The sequence below is a fragment of the Pyxicephalus adspersus genome, chromosome 4, assembly GCF_032062135.1.
Source record: "Pyxicephalus adspersus chromosome 4, UCB_Pads_2.0, whole genome shotgun sequence".
NCBI lineage: Eukaryota > Metazoa > Chordata > Amphibia > Anura > Pyxicephalidae > Pyxicephalus > Pyxicephalus adspersus.
Genome location: NC_092861.1, coordinates 4290729 through 4307450, shown reverse-complemented (window position 1 = coordinate 4307450; position 16722 = coordinate 4290729). Strand labels below are relative to the sequence as shown.

The 16722-nt window shown below is 38.6% G+C and overlaps 4 protein-coding genes across 6 annotated transcripts in view; 3 read left to right on the top strand and 1 right to left on the bottom strand.

The window, feature by feature from the left end:
- The window catches only part of LOC140327986 (uncharacterized), a 22569-nt gene extending 21132 nt beyond the window's left edge, over window positions 1–1437 (top strand). Inside the window, 1 exon segment of the mRNA XM_072407251.1 lies at window positions 1–1437. This exon segment is cut by the window's left edge and continues 5 nt beyond it. Within this exon segment, the coding sequence (XP_072263352.1) occupies window positions 1–772 (772 nt within the window). The 3' untranslated portion in view covers window positions 773–1437.
- The window catches only part of LOC140327980 (uncharacterized), a 648380-nt gene that overhangs the window by 109876 nt on the left and 521782 nt on the right, over window positions 1–16722 (bottom strand). The gene's annotated exons all lie outside the window — the stretch shown is intronic.
- LOC140327981 (uncharacterized) overlaps window positions 1–16722 on the top strand; it is a 91752-nt gene that overhangs the window by 21010 nt on the left and 54020 nt on the right. The gene's annotated exons all lie outside the window — the stretch shown is intronic.
- Window positions 1–16722, top strand: part of LOC140327982 (uncharacterized) — a 41993-nt gene that overhangs the window by 21020 nt on the left and 4251 nt on the right. Inside the window, exon 3 of one of the 3 annotated variants that reach the window (XM_072407243.1) lies at window positions 14811–14837. The exons of 1 other annotated variant lie outside the window; for it this stretch is intronic. The gene's annotated coding sequence lies outside the window, so the exon portion shown is untranslated. Of the gene's footprint in view, window positions 1–5501; window positions 14838–16722 lie in introns of those variants that run through there. One more of the 3 variants, XM_072407245.1, reaches the window with a different exon arrangement.

Sequence of the window (16722 nt, the reverse complement as noted above, 5' to 3'; positions counted from 1 at the left end):
AATTCACACCGGGGAAAAACCATTTAAATGTTCAGAATGTGACAAATGTTTCACAAGAAAATATTATCTTTCTGAACACCTGAGGAATCACACAGGGGAGAAACCATTTCAATGTTCAGAGTGTAACAAGTATTTCTCTAGAAGTGATATTCTTATTGAACATCAGAGGATCCACACGGAAGAAAAGCCATTTCAATGTTCAGAATGTAACAAGTGCTTCTCACACCGTTTTAATCTTACTGAACACCTAAAGACTCATACAGGAGTGAAACCATTTCAATGTTCGGAATGTAACAAGTGTTTCTCACAAAGTTCTAATCTTACTAAACACCTAAAGACTCATACAGGTGAGAAACCATTTCAATGTTCAGAATGTGACAAGTGTTTCTCACACAGTTCTAATCTTACTAAACACCAGAGGACTCATACAGGAGAGAAACCATTTCAATGTTCAGAATGTGACAAGTATTTTTCACACAGTTCTAATCTTACTAAACACCAGAGGACTCATACAGGAGAGAAACCATTTCAATGTTCAGAATGTAACAAGTGTTTTTCACTCAATTTTAATCTTACTAAACATCAGAAGATTCACACAGGAGAGAAACCTTTTACATGTTCAGAATGTGACAAGTGCTTTTCGCGACATTCACATCTTGCTGAGCACCAGAGAATTCATACAGCAGAGAAACCTTTTAATTCGTCATAATTTGGCAAGTGTTTCACGCAAAGTGCTAATCTTATTACCCACCAGAAGACTCACACCATTTAGATGTATGGAATGTTGCAAGTGTTTCTCAGACAGATCTAATCCTACTAAACACCAAAAGACTCGCAAAGAAAAATAAAAGATTTAAATATATAGAATGTGACAAGTGCCTCTCAGAATGTGTTCTAGACGTATTAAACAACAAATAAATTACACAGGAGCGAAACAATTTAAACATTCAGAATTGTGCTTCTCCGAAATTTCTATTCTAGCTGAACACGAGCTTTCACATAGAAAGAACGCAATTTAAATGTTGCAAATGTTAGTGAGCAAAAACAATCATGCATACATGACTGGATTGAAGAACCACCCACATGCATGATACAGGATGACCTGGATTTGAATCTTCCTTGGAAAAAGAAAAGAGAATAGGCAAGATCTTTGAGGTTTTTGAGTCTTTCATATATATTTTGCATCTACTGATCAAGGAGAGTATCATAAAAATATTTAATTAGACTTCTTTATATGTTCTGAAATTGCTTGCTAATGATTATCCAGTTCATGTAAGTGTAGTAAATGAGAATTGATAATGTACACAGTACAATGCTCTGTTTCAGTGAATGCACTGATATCACCATACTTTCTTTGTTTAGTGCATGCATCTTTTATTGTACTTTGATTTTTAACTGAATTCTTGCATCTTCCAATAAAAAAAATGTTATGAAGTCCAAATGCCTCTCAATAAGATTTTCTTGTTACTCAACAAGAAAAATTTACTCAATTATCAGGCCACGTAAAAAGATTTCTTTTAATATTTTAAATGAGACAGTATCAGGGGTTAAGACTGTTCACTTTGCTGAATGAATGATGTAAATCTTTGCTGAAGCTCTTTGTTGGAAAGATATGATTTTAGAATCCTAAAGATGTCATGACCACAAGCATTCTGAAAGAAAACAATAGCTGCAGAACATCAGATTAATATTACAATAATGTATTAATATAATAATAGTCACAATAATGGTACCACAAAAAAGCCTAACTCTTAAAAACACAGAAACTGTGCAGATTTTCAGACATGCAGGCTATCAAATAATCATCAAAGACAGAAAATTATATTCCTTACCAGATACCCCAAGATATGTATACAATATCACTCATATTCTAGTCAAAGGTATAGGGGTGCTATACAGAGTTTAAGGCCTGTTGAAGCTGACAGCCACTCTTTCGGATATTGTTATGAATTCAGTGAATTTATTATAAATATACTTACACTTATAAATATACCTTTACACTTTGTGCCGCAGTCCTCCCTCGTAAAAAGACACCTTTCTTTCCATATGGTCATGTATGATTCAGTCACAATAAACATTGATTGGATCATCTAATAGGACAGGACAGTTTAGGTGAGTTTGAAATACTCTTCTAATATCTAAACCCACCTGATAGCTTTAAATGATTTCATATTTAGGGGCATGGCTACACATTGGCGGCATGCACAGCGTTTTACAGGAGCTCTGCGCTGGTCCTGGCTCATTCTAAGACACAAATGATTGAGTCCTGCTCGGTACAAGCAGATCTTTAATGCCCAACTCCAAGTAGCCATGTCCAAGACTGATCTGTCGAGCAAGTCTGCTGCACTATTTTCCCAGTGACATGCAGGATTCTGCCTCTGCACATAAGAAAGACCGAGAACACCTTACAAGAACATGGGCATCCAGCAGAAGCTCTTCCTCTGCATCTTCTGCAGCGTGGCCACGCCTCACTGGTTCCCAGTGGGGAACAGAGCCTTCCAGAGGATCTACAAGCAATTCTGCAATTCCTACGTATTAAAGAAGACCTGGACTCCCTGGCAACATGCTTGGAGGGATCTCTCAGTAGAGAAATAGAAACTCTCCAACATAACACTGCAGTGGACACAAAAGCAACCGTGCTACAGGTGGCCACCACACAGGCTGGCTCAAGGATAATAGCCTTGGAACAATCACATGTACAGGTACAGACCTTTTTTATCTTCTCTATCATTAAGGGTAGATGATCAGGAAAATTGACCTGGGTAGCTCCGACCTTTACCCCTTTCTTGCTGTCCCCTAATCTGAAACTTACCCTTCCACACCTGCTTGCCAACCCACCCCTGCCCTCCAAAAACACTCAAACACATAACTTTGAACTATAAATGGCTGTAAGCAGCCTTTTATTTTTACAAATAAACAAATAGGGGTTTACGTATTGCTTAAATTTCCTGGATTCCCATATACCAATCTTTCTGATGGCCTCTTCTCCCAGACCCCACTTTGCTGCCTTAGTTGCTTCTCTGATCCTCACGGAATGTAAGGAGTACCCCTCTACTGCCATCCTCCACCCAAGTGTCCTCTTCCTCATATTCTCCACAACCTCTACCGGGCAGACCCTGATTCCTTCCAACCAAAACAGAACCTTAAACCCCCTCCCTTGTTGATCAGTCTTTGAATGCTGAATGAGCAAACTTACCCGGTATGCTGAACGCTCAACATCCTGAGCCAAAAATGCCCCCAGGCCTAGTCTATAGAGCAAGTTTATACCCACCTATATACACTCATTTCAACTCCCCAAACAATGTAGCAACTCAATAAACACAGACTGTCTTAAATCCAGCACCCCTTCCCCCCTCCTATACCCTTTCACCACCTGTCTAACCACAAAATCCTTAGTCACATCCTCTACCCCATGAAATTTTCTCCAGAACGCTATCCTTGCCAGTTTCTTGTTTATTGTCGGTCCAGACACCCCAGCTACACTGGCACTCTCCAATCAAACTAGTTACATATGTATAGAATCCTCAGCTGACCTACCACCCCCACCCTTTACCTTAACACAGCCCACTCTCACCACACCCCAGAAAAAGCCTTAGTTCTCCACACTCACTGACCTCTGTATCAAACCACTGCTTATCCCATTGCAATCCATCACAGATGGTTGGGACAGGGGAAAGCAAAAACTCGATCCCAAGAAAACATCATCAACAGTGACATTGATGGTCCCTCTGTCTTGTCCGCCGCCAATGACACTTCGAAGCGCTCACATTCTACAATGTGGCCAACAGCACCCCTTTCACCTTTCTGGGTACCTACTTAGAAAAGAGTGCTACTGTTCTACCCTCCCTGGGGTCATCCGTAATTCCACTGGCTTAACCTCTGCTTGCAACTCCATGTTGAAACACCACCCCCCAGAAACCTTGAAACGTCCTTCACTGAAGAGCCAGCAAACTCCCTTCTTACTGGCCGATGACCCTTCTGCTTGAGGACTGCCCCCCTGAAAAATCTGTAGCCCCCCTGGTCTTTCTGACATTATCAGGCGCATCCACCAACCTATATACTTGTGGTCCCAGTGCAGCGATTTCCTCTGTCGGAACTGCTCGTCGTATCTCAAATGGGTGACTTCCATTTACATTCAGTAAGCCTAATTGTGTCCAAGTAACAAAACAGTGCTGCACATTGTTCCGGCTGTTTATCCCTGATAAAGCTTCTCCTCCCCCAGGCCCCCGGCGCTCCTCACCCCCATCTTTTCCTGCCCCTCTGCTACTTCTCCTCTTGCAGGTCCACTGCCTTGTACAGCACCCTTTTTCTCCGCCTACCCCTTCCCACCTCCAACCCCCCACTACCTTCCAGTCTCCTCACCACTTCCCTCAATCCTCCTAACAGAGCCTCAACCCCTTTTCTCCCCTCCCCCTTGTCACCACCATTGTTCACAAAGCCCCTCTCCCCCCCATTTCACTGAACCTGCCTCTCCCCCATGGCCCCATATCCCACTATCTCCTTGCTCTCCATACCTCAACCATTACACTCAGCACTCTCCTAGTCCCCATCACCCTCCCCTCCCATCCTTCCCAATACTCCCTGTTACAACTACTGACTCACAACAAGGCTCCATGTTACACTTTAGATATAAAGCAGCTATAATAACAAATACCAAGAAACCAAATATATAATGCTACCACAATGGCACCTACAACAGCACCTACAAAGCTGGCAAAGATCTTCCCTGAGGCAGACCCAACCTGTTGGAGGTACTATGCTTCACCAGGCACACTGCTCCACATTATTTGGGAATGCTCAGTACTAACCACTTTTTGGAACAATGTGGTGGCTGTAACACTTAAACTAACAAAGTTCAATATCTGTGGGAGACCTGAGCTAGCTCTTCTACATGTAACAAAGTTTACCTAGAAACTATACATACAAATCCTGTTACGCCACCTATTGAATGCTGCAATTGCATGTATACCAGCCGGATGGAAAATAGAAACTGTATCTCCCTGACTATTGGCAATGACTGTGACGAGTGGCAGACATTTATGCTATGGAAGAAATGACAGTGAGAAAAAGAAACATGGAAAAATTCATGGAGACAGGGTTTTACTGGATACAGTTCTACTCTACAACCGGATACAGCTCACAGCAGGCCGCCCCTGATGAGGAGAATCTTTCCACAATGCGTCACTGAGTGGTGGAGTAATTCACTCACGTGTAAAATCAGTAGAGTGCCCTGGTAAACCCTACCCTCCCCTTTCCTTACCCTACCCTCAGCCCAATTCTTCTTTTCAATTTTTCTCTACTTTATTATTTTTCCTAACCTGTCTTTTTCATTCTAAACCTCAAAATAAAGTAAAAAAAATAAATAAAAATTAAAATAACTTCTTGAGAGATCTCGGATGTAGATAGTACTATACCCACGTTATCATACAGTTGTTAAGTGTCCAATTTACTGCCAATAGATACTGTAAGAACTGTGTTGAATGTTCATCTGTATAATGCCTACCGTATTTTTCGCCGTATAAGACGCTCCGGAATATAAGACGCACCCAATTTTAAAGGAGGAAAATCTAGAAAAAAAGATTCTGAAAGATTATTCCCCTTCTGATCACTCATGTGCCATTCATACCGGTATTCCCCTTCTGATCACTCATGTGCCATTCAAATTCCCTTTCTGATCACTCTGTCATTCAAACTCCCCTTCTGATCACTCTGTGCTTTTTTTCTATTGTACGGCAGTTAGGACAGGGAACAGCAGGTGGCGCTGTGCCGGCTTCTTTCGCTTTGCTTTACAGACAGGAGAGAACACGATGCTGGCAGAGGAGAGAAGAGAGACACGCTGCAGCCAGAAACACACGCAGGATCGAGTATCGGGTGAGTATAATATTTTAATTATTTTTTTTAACACATTTGTCGTATAGGACGCACTAACTTTTCCCCCCCAGATTTGGGGAAGAAAAAGTGCGTCTTATATGGCAAAAAATACGGTAAATCTTTTGTACTGTATTTGTATTTATGATGTTTAAATAAGAAAAAAATATAAAAATAAAGACTTCATATTAACAGAACATATATTTACAGATAAAATTGGTATTTGCCTTATTATCAAATTTCACCAGGGATGATGACAGTGGTGATTTCCTGCTGGCATCACCCGTGGAATTTATTGGCGGGACATCCCCATCGCATCACCTGGCAAGATCTGTGACATCTTCCGGGTGATGCAGTTGACTGATGGATTCTGGGGACGGTAAATTTAAAAGCAGATTACTATGTAATCTGCTTTTACTTTTTTTTTTTTTTTTACAGTAAAATACACAACAAAACACAAAGTAAAAATATAAACACACATTTTAGTGCAACGAGCATCATTTCCCAGTGCCCTGATTTACATTTTGCCCACTATTAGCCTTGATCTGACCTATTGATGTCTTATAAATCACTTCCCGAATGTATCATTTCATCACTTTGTCTTTGACCTTGATTGTTCTTGACTGATTGCTGGAGACCACATGGCATCCAAAAGGCATCTCGATGGCGCAACTGCTGTTTTAGAGGAATTTGAAAGCAGCGATAGTGATTTGGGGTCTGTGGAATTGAGCAATAGTAATTCACCAGGATTTGTCATCAGACCCCGGAAGTGAACTGAGTGACGATTCTGGACCTGAGGTCAGTGCTGTGCGCACATGGTGTCCTATTGACCTTGATGCGGACCAAGCAGCACCACCAAGATTTCCGTTCACCAGCACACCTGGGATGAAATTGAGGTTAAATGCGACAACCCCCCCGGCATATTTGAAGTTGTTTTTGACCTATGAAGTTATCGAAAAAATTGTTGCAGAGACAAACAGGTAAGCCGCTCTTGTGTTTGCTAACTGTTTGAATTTGTTTGCTAATTTTTTCTTAGCAAACACAGAGCAGCATACAAGTTTGCATAACATATTACTTGCAACCTTCACAATATAAAAGAACATATCCTAAAATACCTTTTTTATTTTGTTTTATGCAGGTACGTAGGACAACAACAAGGTGCTCCATACCTGAGGTTTGCAAGAAGCAGAAAGTGGGAACCTGTGACCAAGGATCACATCTGGCTGTTTTTGGGCCTGGTGATCCCGCAGGGTGTTGTGGGCAAACCCATGCAGAATTGCTACTGGTACAGGAATAAAATGGTTGCCATTCCATTCTTTGACACAGTCATGCCAGAATACCTATTTTTCCCTCATCATGAAGAACCTGCACTTGGCAAACAATGAAGAATTTGATGAGACTACCCATCCTGCACCAAAACTGAAGAAAATTTTGGAAATGTCTAAGATGATTCTACAAAATTTCCAGCAAACCTATGTCCCAGAAAGAGATGTCAGCATTGACGGAAGTCTAATGGCTTACAAGGGAAGCCTCAGCTGGGTGCAATACATTGGGTCAAAGAGGTCACGATTTGGCCTGAATACCTTTATGGTGTGAGAATCCTCATCTGGCTACATCTGGAATACTGTACTGTACACTGGAAAAGGGACACAGTTCAGCCCCAGATACAACAATTATGGATTGGCAACATTTTCAGTGCTATCCCTCATTAAGCCATTGCTGGGTCAGGGCTATTGTGTCACAACTAACAATTTCTAAACCTCTCCTGAGCTTTGAGTTCCTTCTGCAACACAGAACAGATGCCTATGGAACCATTAGGGCTAACAGGCACAACCTGCCATCACTGTTTGCAAAAGGAAAGCTGAAGACAGGAGAAATTGTTGCCTGGCAGAAAGGCAGGATGGTGGCCCTGAGATGGCATGACAAGAAAGATGTGTGCCTGATGAGTATTGTCCATGATGCCTCCACTGTTCAGGTACACACAAAACGTGGGAAAGAATTCATGAAGCCACAGGTGGTGATTGACTACAACAACACTATGGGAAGTGTCGACAGAGCTGACCAAACCATGACATTCTAACCAGCGATGAGAAAACGGCAAAAGAAGTACTACAAAAAGATTTTCAGGCATCTAGTTGAGCAGTGCCCGTGGAATTCCTACATTATGTACAAAAAACATATAGTCAGAGGCCTGTGAATCATTCAGACTTCATTTTGCAAGTTTCCGAATCCATAGTCAAGAACCACCAAACGCCATCAGTGGCTATGAATAAACGTGGACGTCGTGCTTCCACCATTGTCAACCCAGAAGGCCTGACCGGTCGTCACTTTGTTGAATACATCCCACCTGGAATGTGAATACGGACATGCATCGAGCTTCCGATTTGGCTTGATGAATCGGAGCCACTGTCTTTACCCAAATTATCGGAAAACCAACTTCAATTTTTGTCTGATCCATTTTCACTACAGGAGATATGTAGAGCTATAGATATGCCATAAATCATAAATCCCGCCATAAATCATAAATCGCCTGGGACTGACGGACTTCCCAATGAGTAATACAAAAGATTTAAACAGGTGCTACCCCCTTATCTCTCAAATGTATTTAACAGAGCTGCATTATCAGGGGAATTTCCAAAGGAAATGCGCTAAGCTGTAATAATTACTTTGCCTAAAGAAGGGAAGGACATTACTCTTACAGGCCCATATAGGCCAATATCACTTCTCAACTCTGACATTAGGATTCATGCCAAAATATTAATGCTTGGGTTCTCCAAAGTACTTCTGAGTATTATTAATCGGATCAAGTAGGCTTTATGATGGATAGACAAGCTCCAGATGGTAACAGAAGAGTCTTAAATGTTGTTATAAACGTGGAAATACATAATCGTCCTTTTCTGTTGCTCTCATTAGGTGCAGAGAAGACATTTAACAGGGTCCTCTTTTGGTACTTAAATTTGGAATGGATGGCTTAAATCTGCTATTATGTCTCTCTATTCTATCCCAAGTGCAAAAGTGGTTACATCAGATGCCCTGTCTTCATCTTTTGATATCACGAATGGTACTCGCCAGGACTGTCCTCTATCCCCTCTTATTTTCACTGTTGAACCCCTGGCAGAGAGAATTTATTCAGATTCCTCAGTAATAGGTGTATAAATAGAAGGAAAGGAACACAAGATCAGTCTATTTGCCGATGATGTCATCCTTATATTAACCGAACCACTAACATTATTACAAATTGTTCTAAAGATTATCGATCAATATAGTGCAGCTTCTTATAAGCTCAAACTAACCAAATCGCATATGCTACTGTTACAAATGCCTCCTATCCTTCTGTGTAGAATGAAGACTAAGTTTTGTTTCTCTTGGGAATTTCTAGCCATACCTTTTCTTGGTATATTACTAAGAGCGCAACCTGGCCATATGTGTGAATATAACTACAAGACGTTTCTTTTGGCGTTACCTACAGAATTGGCTAATCTTAAAAAACAAGAACGTTCCATGTCGGGAGAATAACAGCATTTAAGATGTTCTTCCTAAATTTTTATATTTATTTAGAACGGTTGTGATCTCTGTACCCAAGTATTTTTTTTACACAACAATTACTGTCTGATTTCATGTAGAAGGGGAAAAGACCCCATTGTAGTGAAGTCATATTGACAAAATATAGAAAATTGGGGGGCATGGGCCTTTCAGACCTATTACACTATTTTGTAGCTTCGGTTTTGGCTCAAGTTATTTACTGGGGGTAAGGCTCTGTACACAAGATATGGGTCGCAAAGGAATCTTTCTTTCTCAACTGTTTTGATTTTCATGTTACTTATTGCACTTTAAATAGGTCTACAAATTCCAAATTGTGAAAATCCTTCTATACAAGTTTCTTTGCAAATGTAGAGCAAGTACACGATTTATGCACTAGAGTCACATACAACTTTGAATATTACACCTGATGTCAAAATATTGGAATTATTTGTCTCTTCTCAATTTATCTAGATGGCTGCAGCTGGGGCTTACTAAAATTAAAGATTGATATTTTTCCATAAAATAAAACTTTCCAGTCACTACTGAAAATTTATGATATCCCATCTGTGGAGCTGCATACTTATCTAAGAATTAAGACATAGCCTACAAATAATAGCTATGCATGCTAGACTTCCCATATACAGTTCAATTTATATGTATTTTACTATTCCTACCATGGGGAAGAAGGGAATCACTAAATTCTTCACGTTATTAAGTTCTAAGTTAAGCTTTAGAAAATCACCATCGATGGCTAAGTGGAAACAAGAATTACAAAAGCACAATGATACAGTGATGTGGTCACAGTCAATAAGGATTACTTACCATAGCACAAAGTGTGCAGATCATTGGGACCTATATCAAAGAGTGAATAACCAGTGGTACATGACACCAATTGGACTAGCACACTTTTCAGACTCTCATTCTAAGAATTACTTAAGAGAGAGTGTGGCAAATTAGGCAGTCTTGCTCATATTTTTGTAAATCAATTCATTCATTTTGGATGCTTTGAATGGAAGACTTCTCCAGCACACATTTTATTCACTAAAACATTTCTTCTGAAAGTTACTATTTTTATAAACCGTATATACTCAAAAATAAACCAATATAAATTGAGTTACTTTCTTTTACTATAAAAAGCAGGAAAACTTTATTGACTCAAGGATAAATCTTATAAGCATGGCATAAAATGCAGCCAACATTGCTAAAATTCAGAACAATGGTCATCAAAAATTGTTAATTTTTTTTAACTTTTAAAAATGTAAAAAAATAAGGCAATACAGACTCAAAATCAATATACACAATGGAGTACCACTGTTCTTAGAAACATTAAGGTTTGCCTGCCCCAGAGGTAATTATACATTAATGGAAAGGAAGAAAAAAGACTGGGTTTATGCTTGCAAAAATCAAGTTTATATTTGGCATAGCTGTATGAATGCTAAAAATTAGGTGAGTATACAAAAAGTAAAATTCTGTTATGTGATCAAAGGATTAAATATGTTTAAGGAAATGAGTCCTGGAGTGGGTTGAAGGATGGTAGTAGTGCTTTATTAACAATGATACAAAGTGATCATAATTTTAAAAATTACTGAAAATGGTTGGAGAGTGGAGGTTAATAAACCCCCCTAGCGTTCTAATTGTGTCAGTTTTTGATGCAAAAAGTGATCTTATTTTTTTTTTTTTTGCATAGAAATGTTGGTTGTATTGTGGGCCTGTAATTCTTAGGATTAACTCCTGCGTATGATAATTATATTTATTATAATATAATCATAAATTATATATAAAATAATTATAAAAAATAAAGAAATAGACATAAACAATTGAATTTATCAAAAAAAAATATTTTATCAAACAATTTCAAATGGTTAGATCAAGCTCAGGGATAATAGTGGGCAAAATGTAAATCGGCACTGGACAATGATGTTTGGTGCACTAAAATATGTACTTTTATTTTTATTATATGTTGTGTAATGTTTTGTTACTCTAAAAACCATTTCAAAGCAGATAATGTAATTTCCCACCCTGCCACATGCCCCGAATACATCACAACTCGCATCACCAGGAAGATGTCACATCATTCAGGGAGATGCAAAGCACAATACTGGCCTTCTGCATTGTGCAGCGCATCTTTAGGGTGATGCAAGCATCAATAGTAAATTCAGGGGGTGGTGCCAGTGGTAATTTCCCACTTCATCAAGAAAGATAAGAAACTACAGCACGATAAGTGGGCCTTTTGTAAATAATAAAGCATATAAATGGGAAAATCCAGCACCAGCTCTCGCCATCCAGAAATCAATCCAGCTCTGTACCTTTCAACATCACACAGAAAACTGCACCTCTTATTTCCCTCCCAACAATCTGAGAACTAACTATCTACTATATCATAATAGACACGTCACTAACATTCATCTGCTAATGAATGAAATACCAGCAAGGACCTTTTGAAAAGAGAATCCACTAACCTCTTAGTGCTAGTGTCACACCAGAGTACTGTAGGTTAATTAACCCTGCGATTTCTTCACCCCTTGCTCCAGTGCTTTTGAAATCTCCTGCTCTCTCTCTCTCTGCTCCCTCCTTCCTCTTGGTATCCCTCTGTGTACCAGGTGACCACACCCTTGGAAGAAGCCAATAGGGCTTACTTTTGGGGGAGGGCTTATATTTCACCCTTGCATGATTAGCAAGGGTGAAATATAAGCTAGGGCTTACTTTCGGGGTAGATCTTATTTTCAGGGAAACACAGTATGTAGCGCATATGGCCCACCTAACAGGTGAGGAAAGTTGGGGACATTGACTTTGGGGCTATTTTTCAATCAGCAAATATTTACAATATCTAATAGAAAAAGGGGAGAACCGACTTTTTTTATTTCAGTGTATATCCGTTATATGATTAATGTGCCCAAACATTGACCACAGTGTATATAAATGTGTATGGCTAAAGAAAAATTATTTTCTTTTTAAATTACTTATATCTAATAGTCCAATTATTAACTCATTAATAACACTTGTACACACCATGTTTAAACACTCAACAAAAACAGTGCCGCCATTTTCTTTCTTAAATATATCTTTATAGTGGGAGCTCTTGTACATTTAGTTGTCCTTTGAGGCGCACCATATCCATATAGTCCTTAAATCACCAGATAAACAAGCGTATTACTTGCCAAAAGTTCAAAATAACTATCCTCATATTTAACAGCTTTTCCATTTGAATCACAAATTCAAATCAATTAAATATTTTCAATATATAAGAAATGAATAATGACCATAATTGTAAATACACATTAGAAAGTACATTTGTGGAATGGCTGGAAGCTTAATATTTCAAAACCTCTGGAATTTGTTGCATGGAGGTGATAAATCCATTTTGCCTCTTTTTGTAAAATGCAACAATCCCAGCTGCCTCCTATGGGGTGCTCCAGTACTTGTTCTACAGCCAGGAATCTTAGTTCCTCAGTATTGAAATTGTGTCTTGTGGTGACCTAAAGGAATGACCATCTTTCCATCTTTTATGGCATGTATATGCTTATACATTCTTTTTCTAAAATCCTTTTTCGTCTGAGGGGTGCTCGAGTAAGGTGCTTCAATATCCAGTGCTATATCTAGAATTCTGGCCTGTGAGATTATGGAAATCTGTGTTGCTATATTTCATACATTGCTTACCATTTAGCACAAAAGCTGCTTTTGTTTTTTAAACTTTGATTGTTTCAATGTACATTTTGCAATTAAGAAGCCAATGGTAATGCTGTTAATGTTGTTAAATGTTAATTGTAATTGAATTGTGTCTGTGTGGTCTTAATATTTTATTGTGACCTTTTGGAAAATGTGTTTAGTTTTTTTGTTTATATATGACCTCCTTTACAATCTCCCAGGATCTTTTAACCTTTGGTGATCCAACAGAACTACAATTTAACAAGCCACCAGGCACAAAACACAAACCAGGCACAAACACAAACCAGGCACAAAAACATTGCAGCGACATATGAAACTAATAATAATAAAGATTACAAAATGTCACAATAATGCACACCATCCAAGCAAACTTACTTGAGGCAACAATCTTTTTTTCAAATATTTGATTTCTTCAAAGCCAAACTATAAAGAAATTTGATCCATATGCAAAATGCTGTTGACCCTTTCCTTTAGATTCATAATATTCTGTGATGGGATGACATATTATAAAGTGCTAATTATTTTAGATACAGCTTGATATAAATTAGTTTGCAACCAAACAAAAAAAAAAGCGTCAAAATAACCGCATCAAATCAAAGTGTAAATGAAGCAATTGTTAATTAGTAAAATGTAACATAAAAAAGTACCACTTACCAAAAAAAGTTCAAGCACTAAAGATTCAAACTGACACATAACGAACTGTAGATGCACACAGAACAGGGACCAGGTGTGCGCTAACTGTTTGCTATGGCATCACTATTGACAGAGCTGAACAGATCCTCCTGAATCGTGCAGCTGAATATTATTAACATGAATAATTCTTGACCTACTTCTCATTTTTTCATTGCTGCAAGCTGTGTTGAGCCCGGTGAGCGTATGTGTATTCGCCCGATAATTCATCTACACTGAGTCTAGAATATAAATTTTCTTACTTTGTCTAACAAACAGAAAATATGAAAAATGTCATATGCAGTTGATCGCTTTAGGCCTCACTGGAGATTTTGGATTGGCTATTGGATGTGATTTGTAGGACACTTGTTGCCTAAATAATTCCCCTAATTTGGGATTGCTTAATTTAAACTCCATTACTTAAATAAAAACTCAAAGCCAAATTTTTGTAGAAATCCTGGAGCCAAGGTGTCTGGAGTTGTTTGAGAAGCACAGCAGGGGTCATAGATCTCAGGTGTCAATAAATCCATGGTGGGAGTTATCACCCTACTCCATTTATCCTGTTGTATATGCATCCCCAAGTGTTGGTACTATTTAATTCTACATTCCTTTAATAAAAAAGGATGATTGTTGTTTATTTTCCCTTAGAGGGTTTATTGGTAAAAGGATCTGTACTTGGAAACTGTAACTATCTATTTATCTATTGTCACTTCTGTGACATCCATTGATGTATTGATTTAGGATCCTCCAGGTGGCCTATGTGATAAGACAGGGTAAACAAATAACTATGAATAAATACATCCACTCCCATACCTTCACTCATCGTTTCAATATACCTAAGGATTGGGAATATCGCACACAATATATACATGTAACAATTGGGGAATAAGTCATCTTTCAATGTTTGTTCTGTAATATTTCCCTAAGTTGCAGCAGCATAGAAGGTGGTTTTGTAAATGTTTCTTTATGACTATTGAAATATTTAGGATTTTCTGAGTCACAATTTCCCTCATTCTGAGCAGATGAAATTGTAACCTTTGGGCATACATCTTATAACTCTTTTTTTTTTTTTTTTTACTTTCCAGGTTGCAATTTCTCCGGGTCGCAACAAGGTATTATGTGGTTTTGGAAAACACTGTGCTGAATAAACTGCTGAAATATGAAATGTGCACAAAAACAATTACTTTTTTTTATGTTTTGCAATAATGAGAGAAAAATTCTGAAGTTTATTACCAAAAATGGTGGAAAAAGTATAGATTAAAACTGGAAATAAATGCTGATTTGAATTTAACTACCTTACTGTAATTAGCTATGTCCTTAGTTATGCTACCTTGTAACCTTACTGCCGTTCAGTACCCTTTCTATCTTACCCTAGTCTATCTTACTGCAAACTAGCGTTATCCTCTGTCTTCTAGTCCTCTGTCCTCTAAGTCTTCTAGTCCTAGCTCACCTTGTAAACTGATGCAATGTGACCTGTTTAGATTTAAACTATCAGTACTTGTGATGCAATATCCAATTTTACTCCTTTTTATTTTATTTGCTAGCTTTGAATTGTCTTTTTCTGACCAGCAGAGGACCACACATGTGTGCTTTGTGCTGTTGTGCCATGTCTTTTATAGATCTTAGAAGGAACACCAATGGCTGCCTGAGTAGATTCCTTAGGTTACTAATATAAAAATATTTTATTCTGTATATAAAGCTCACTATTCCACATACCCATATACAATCATATACTAAGTATTACATGTAGTTTTGACATTGTACTGCCTTGCATTACAGAGTAGACATATAAATCCTGATTTATTAAAGCTCTCCAATGCTGGAGAAGATAGACTTTCAGCAGTAAATCTGGGTGAATCCTGAAATAGACTTTGCAATTTGTTAGCAAATATTTTCAACCCTGAACAAGATTTATTTCAAGTTTGCAGGATCACCCAGATTCACTGATGAAAGTATATCCTCTCCAGTCTTGTAGGGATTTATTAAATCAAGCTCATTAAGTCTTTTCTTTCTTTCCCATCTTTCTTTTTGATAGCTGTCACAGAAGGGTGAGACTTGGATGCTTGCCCCCCTGCTGATTACCTGCTGATTGCTAGACAACTGCTTTGTCTTCCCAGCTATTTCTTGTAAATACATCTCCGGTGTCATCTCTAAGCAATGTTCGATTGGGTGCCCGGAGTCACATGGTTGTAGGGAGGGCTTTTTAAATGAGAGCTTTTCTATGGCTTGTGCACTCTCTCTTGTACTGCTGCTCTGCTCAACTGTATGCATCTCTGCCTGGGTACATGCTTCTTCCTGTGTGTGGCATTCATGCAGTTTAAAAGATCATTGGGTCGGCACTCTTGTTACTGATTGTTAGGCTCTGGACCTGATTCCATTCTGGGATTTCTCGAGCAACAGGTATTGATTTTTTATATAATATTGGACACTTATATAAATCATAATGAATAATTATGGGTTGACTGATCATACTTGTATCAGGATCAGTTGAAAATATTTTTCTTGGGATTCTGTTGGTTTCATTTAGGCAAACTTGTAAAGCTCATGTGTCACGAATAACAGGGAGGGGAGGGAAACAGAAAGGTTTTACTCACTACTAGGCTTCAAATGACTAGGGAAAAGGGAATGGACACCCCTTGCAAACACCCTGATCTAGCCCTAACTCCTAACCGTATGAGTATCCCCTGATGGTGAGAATACTCATACACAGGAACCTAGTTCCTACTAGCCCATTATAGCCCTAGCAGTAGTGTCTGGCTTGAGACTACTGGTTCCTTCCCCTATGAAGGACCCAGTGTCTCCCTGAGGCCTAGTAAACAACTAAATAACCACAAAACACCAAAAGTAAAGCAACTTATTAGCAGATATAAACAGGAACTCAGGATGGCACAACACTCCAGCTATCAGCGCTGCGTAATATGTTGGCGCTATATAAATCCTGTTTAATAATAATAATAATAATAATAATAATTCACAACACAGCAGTGAATATCAACT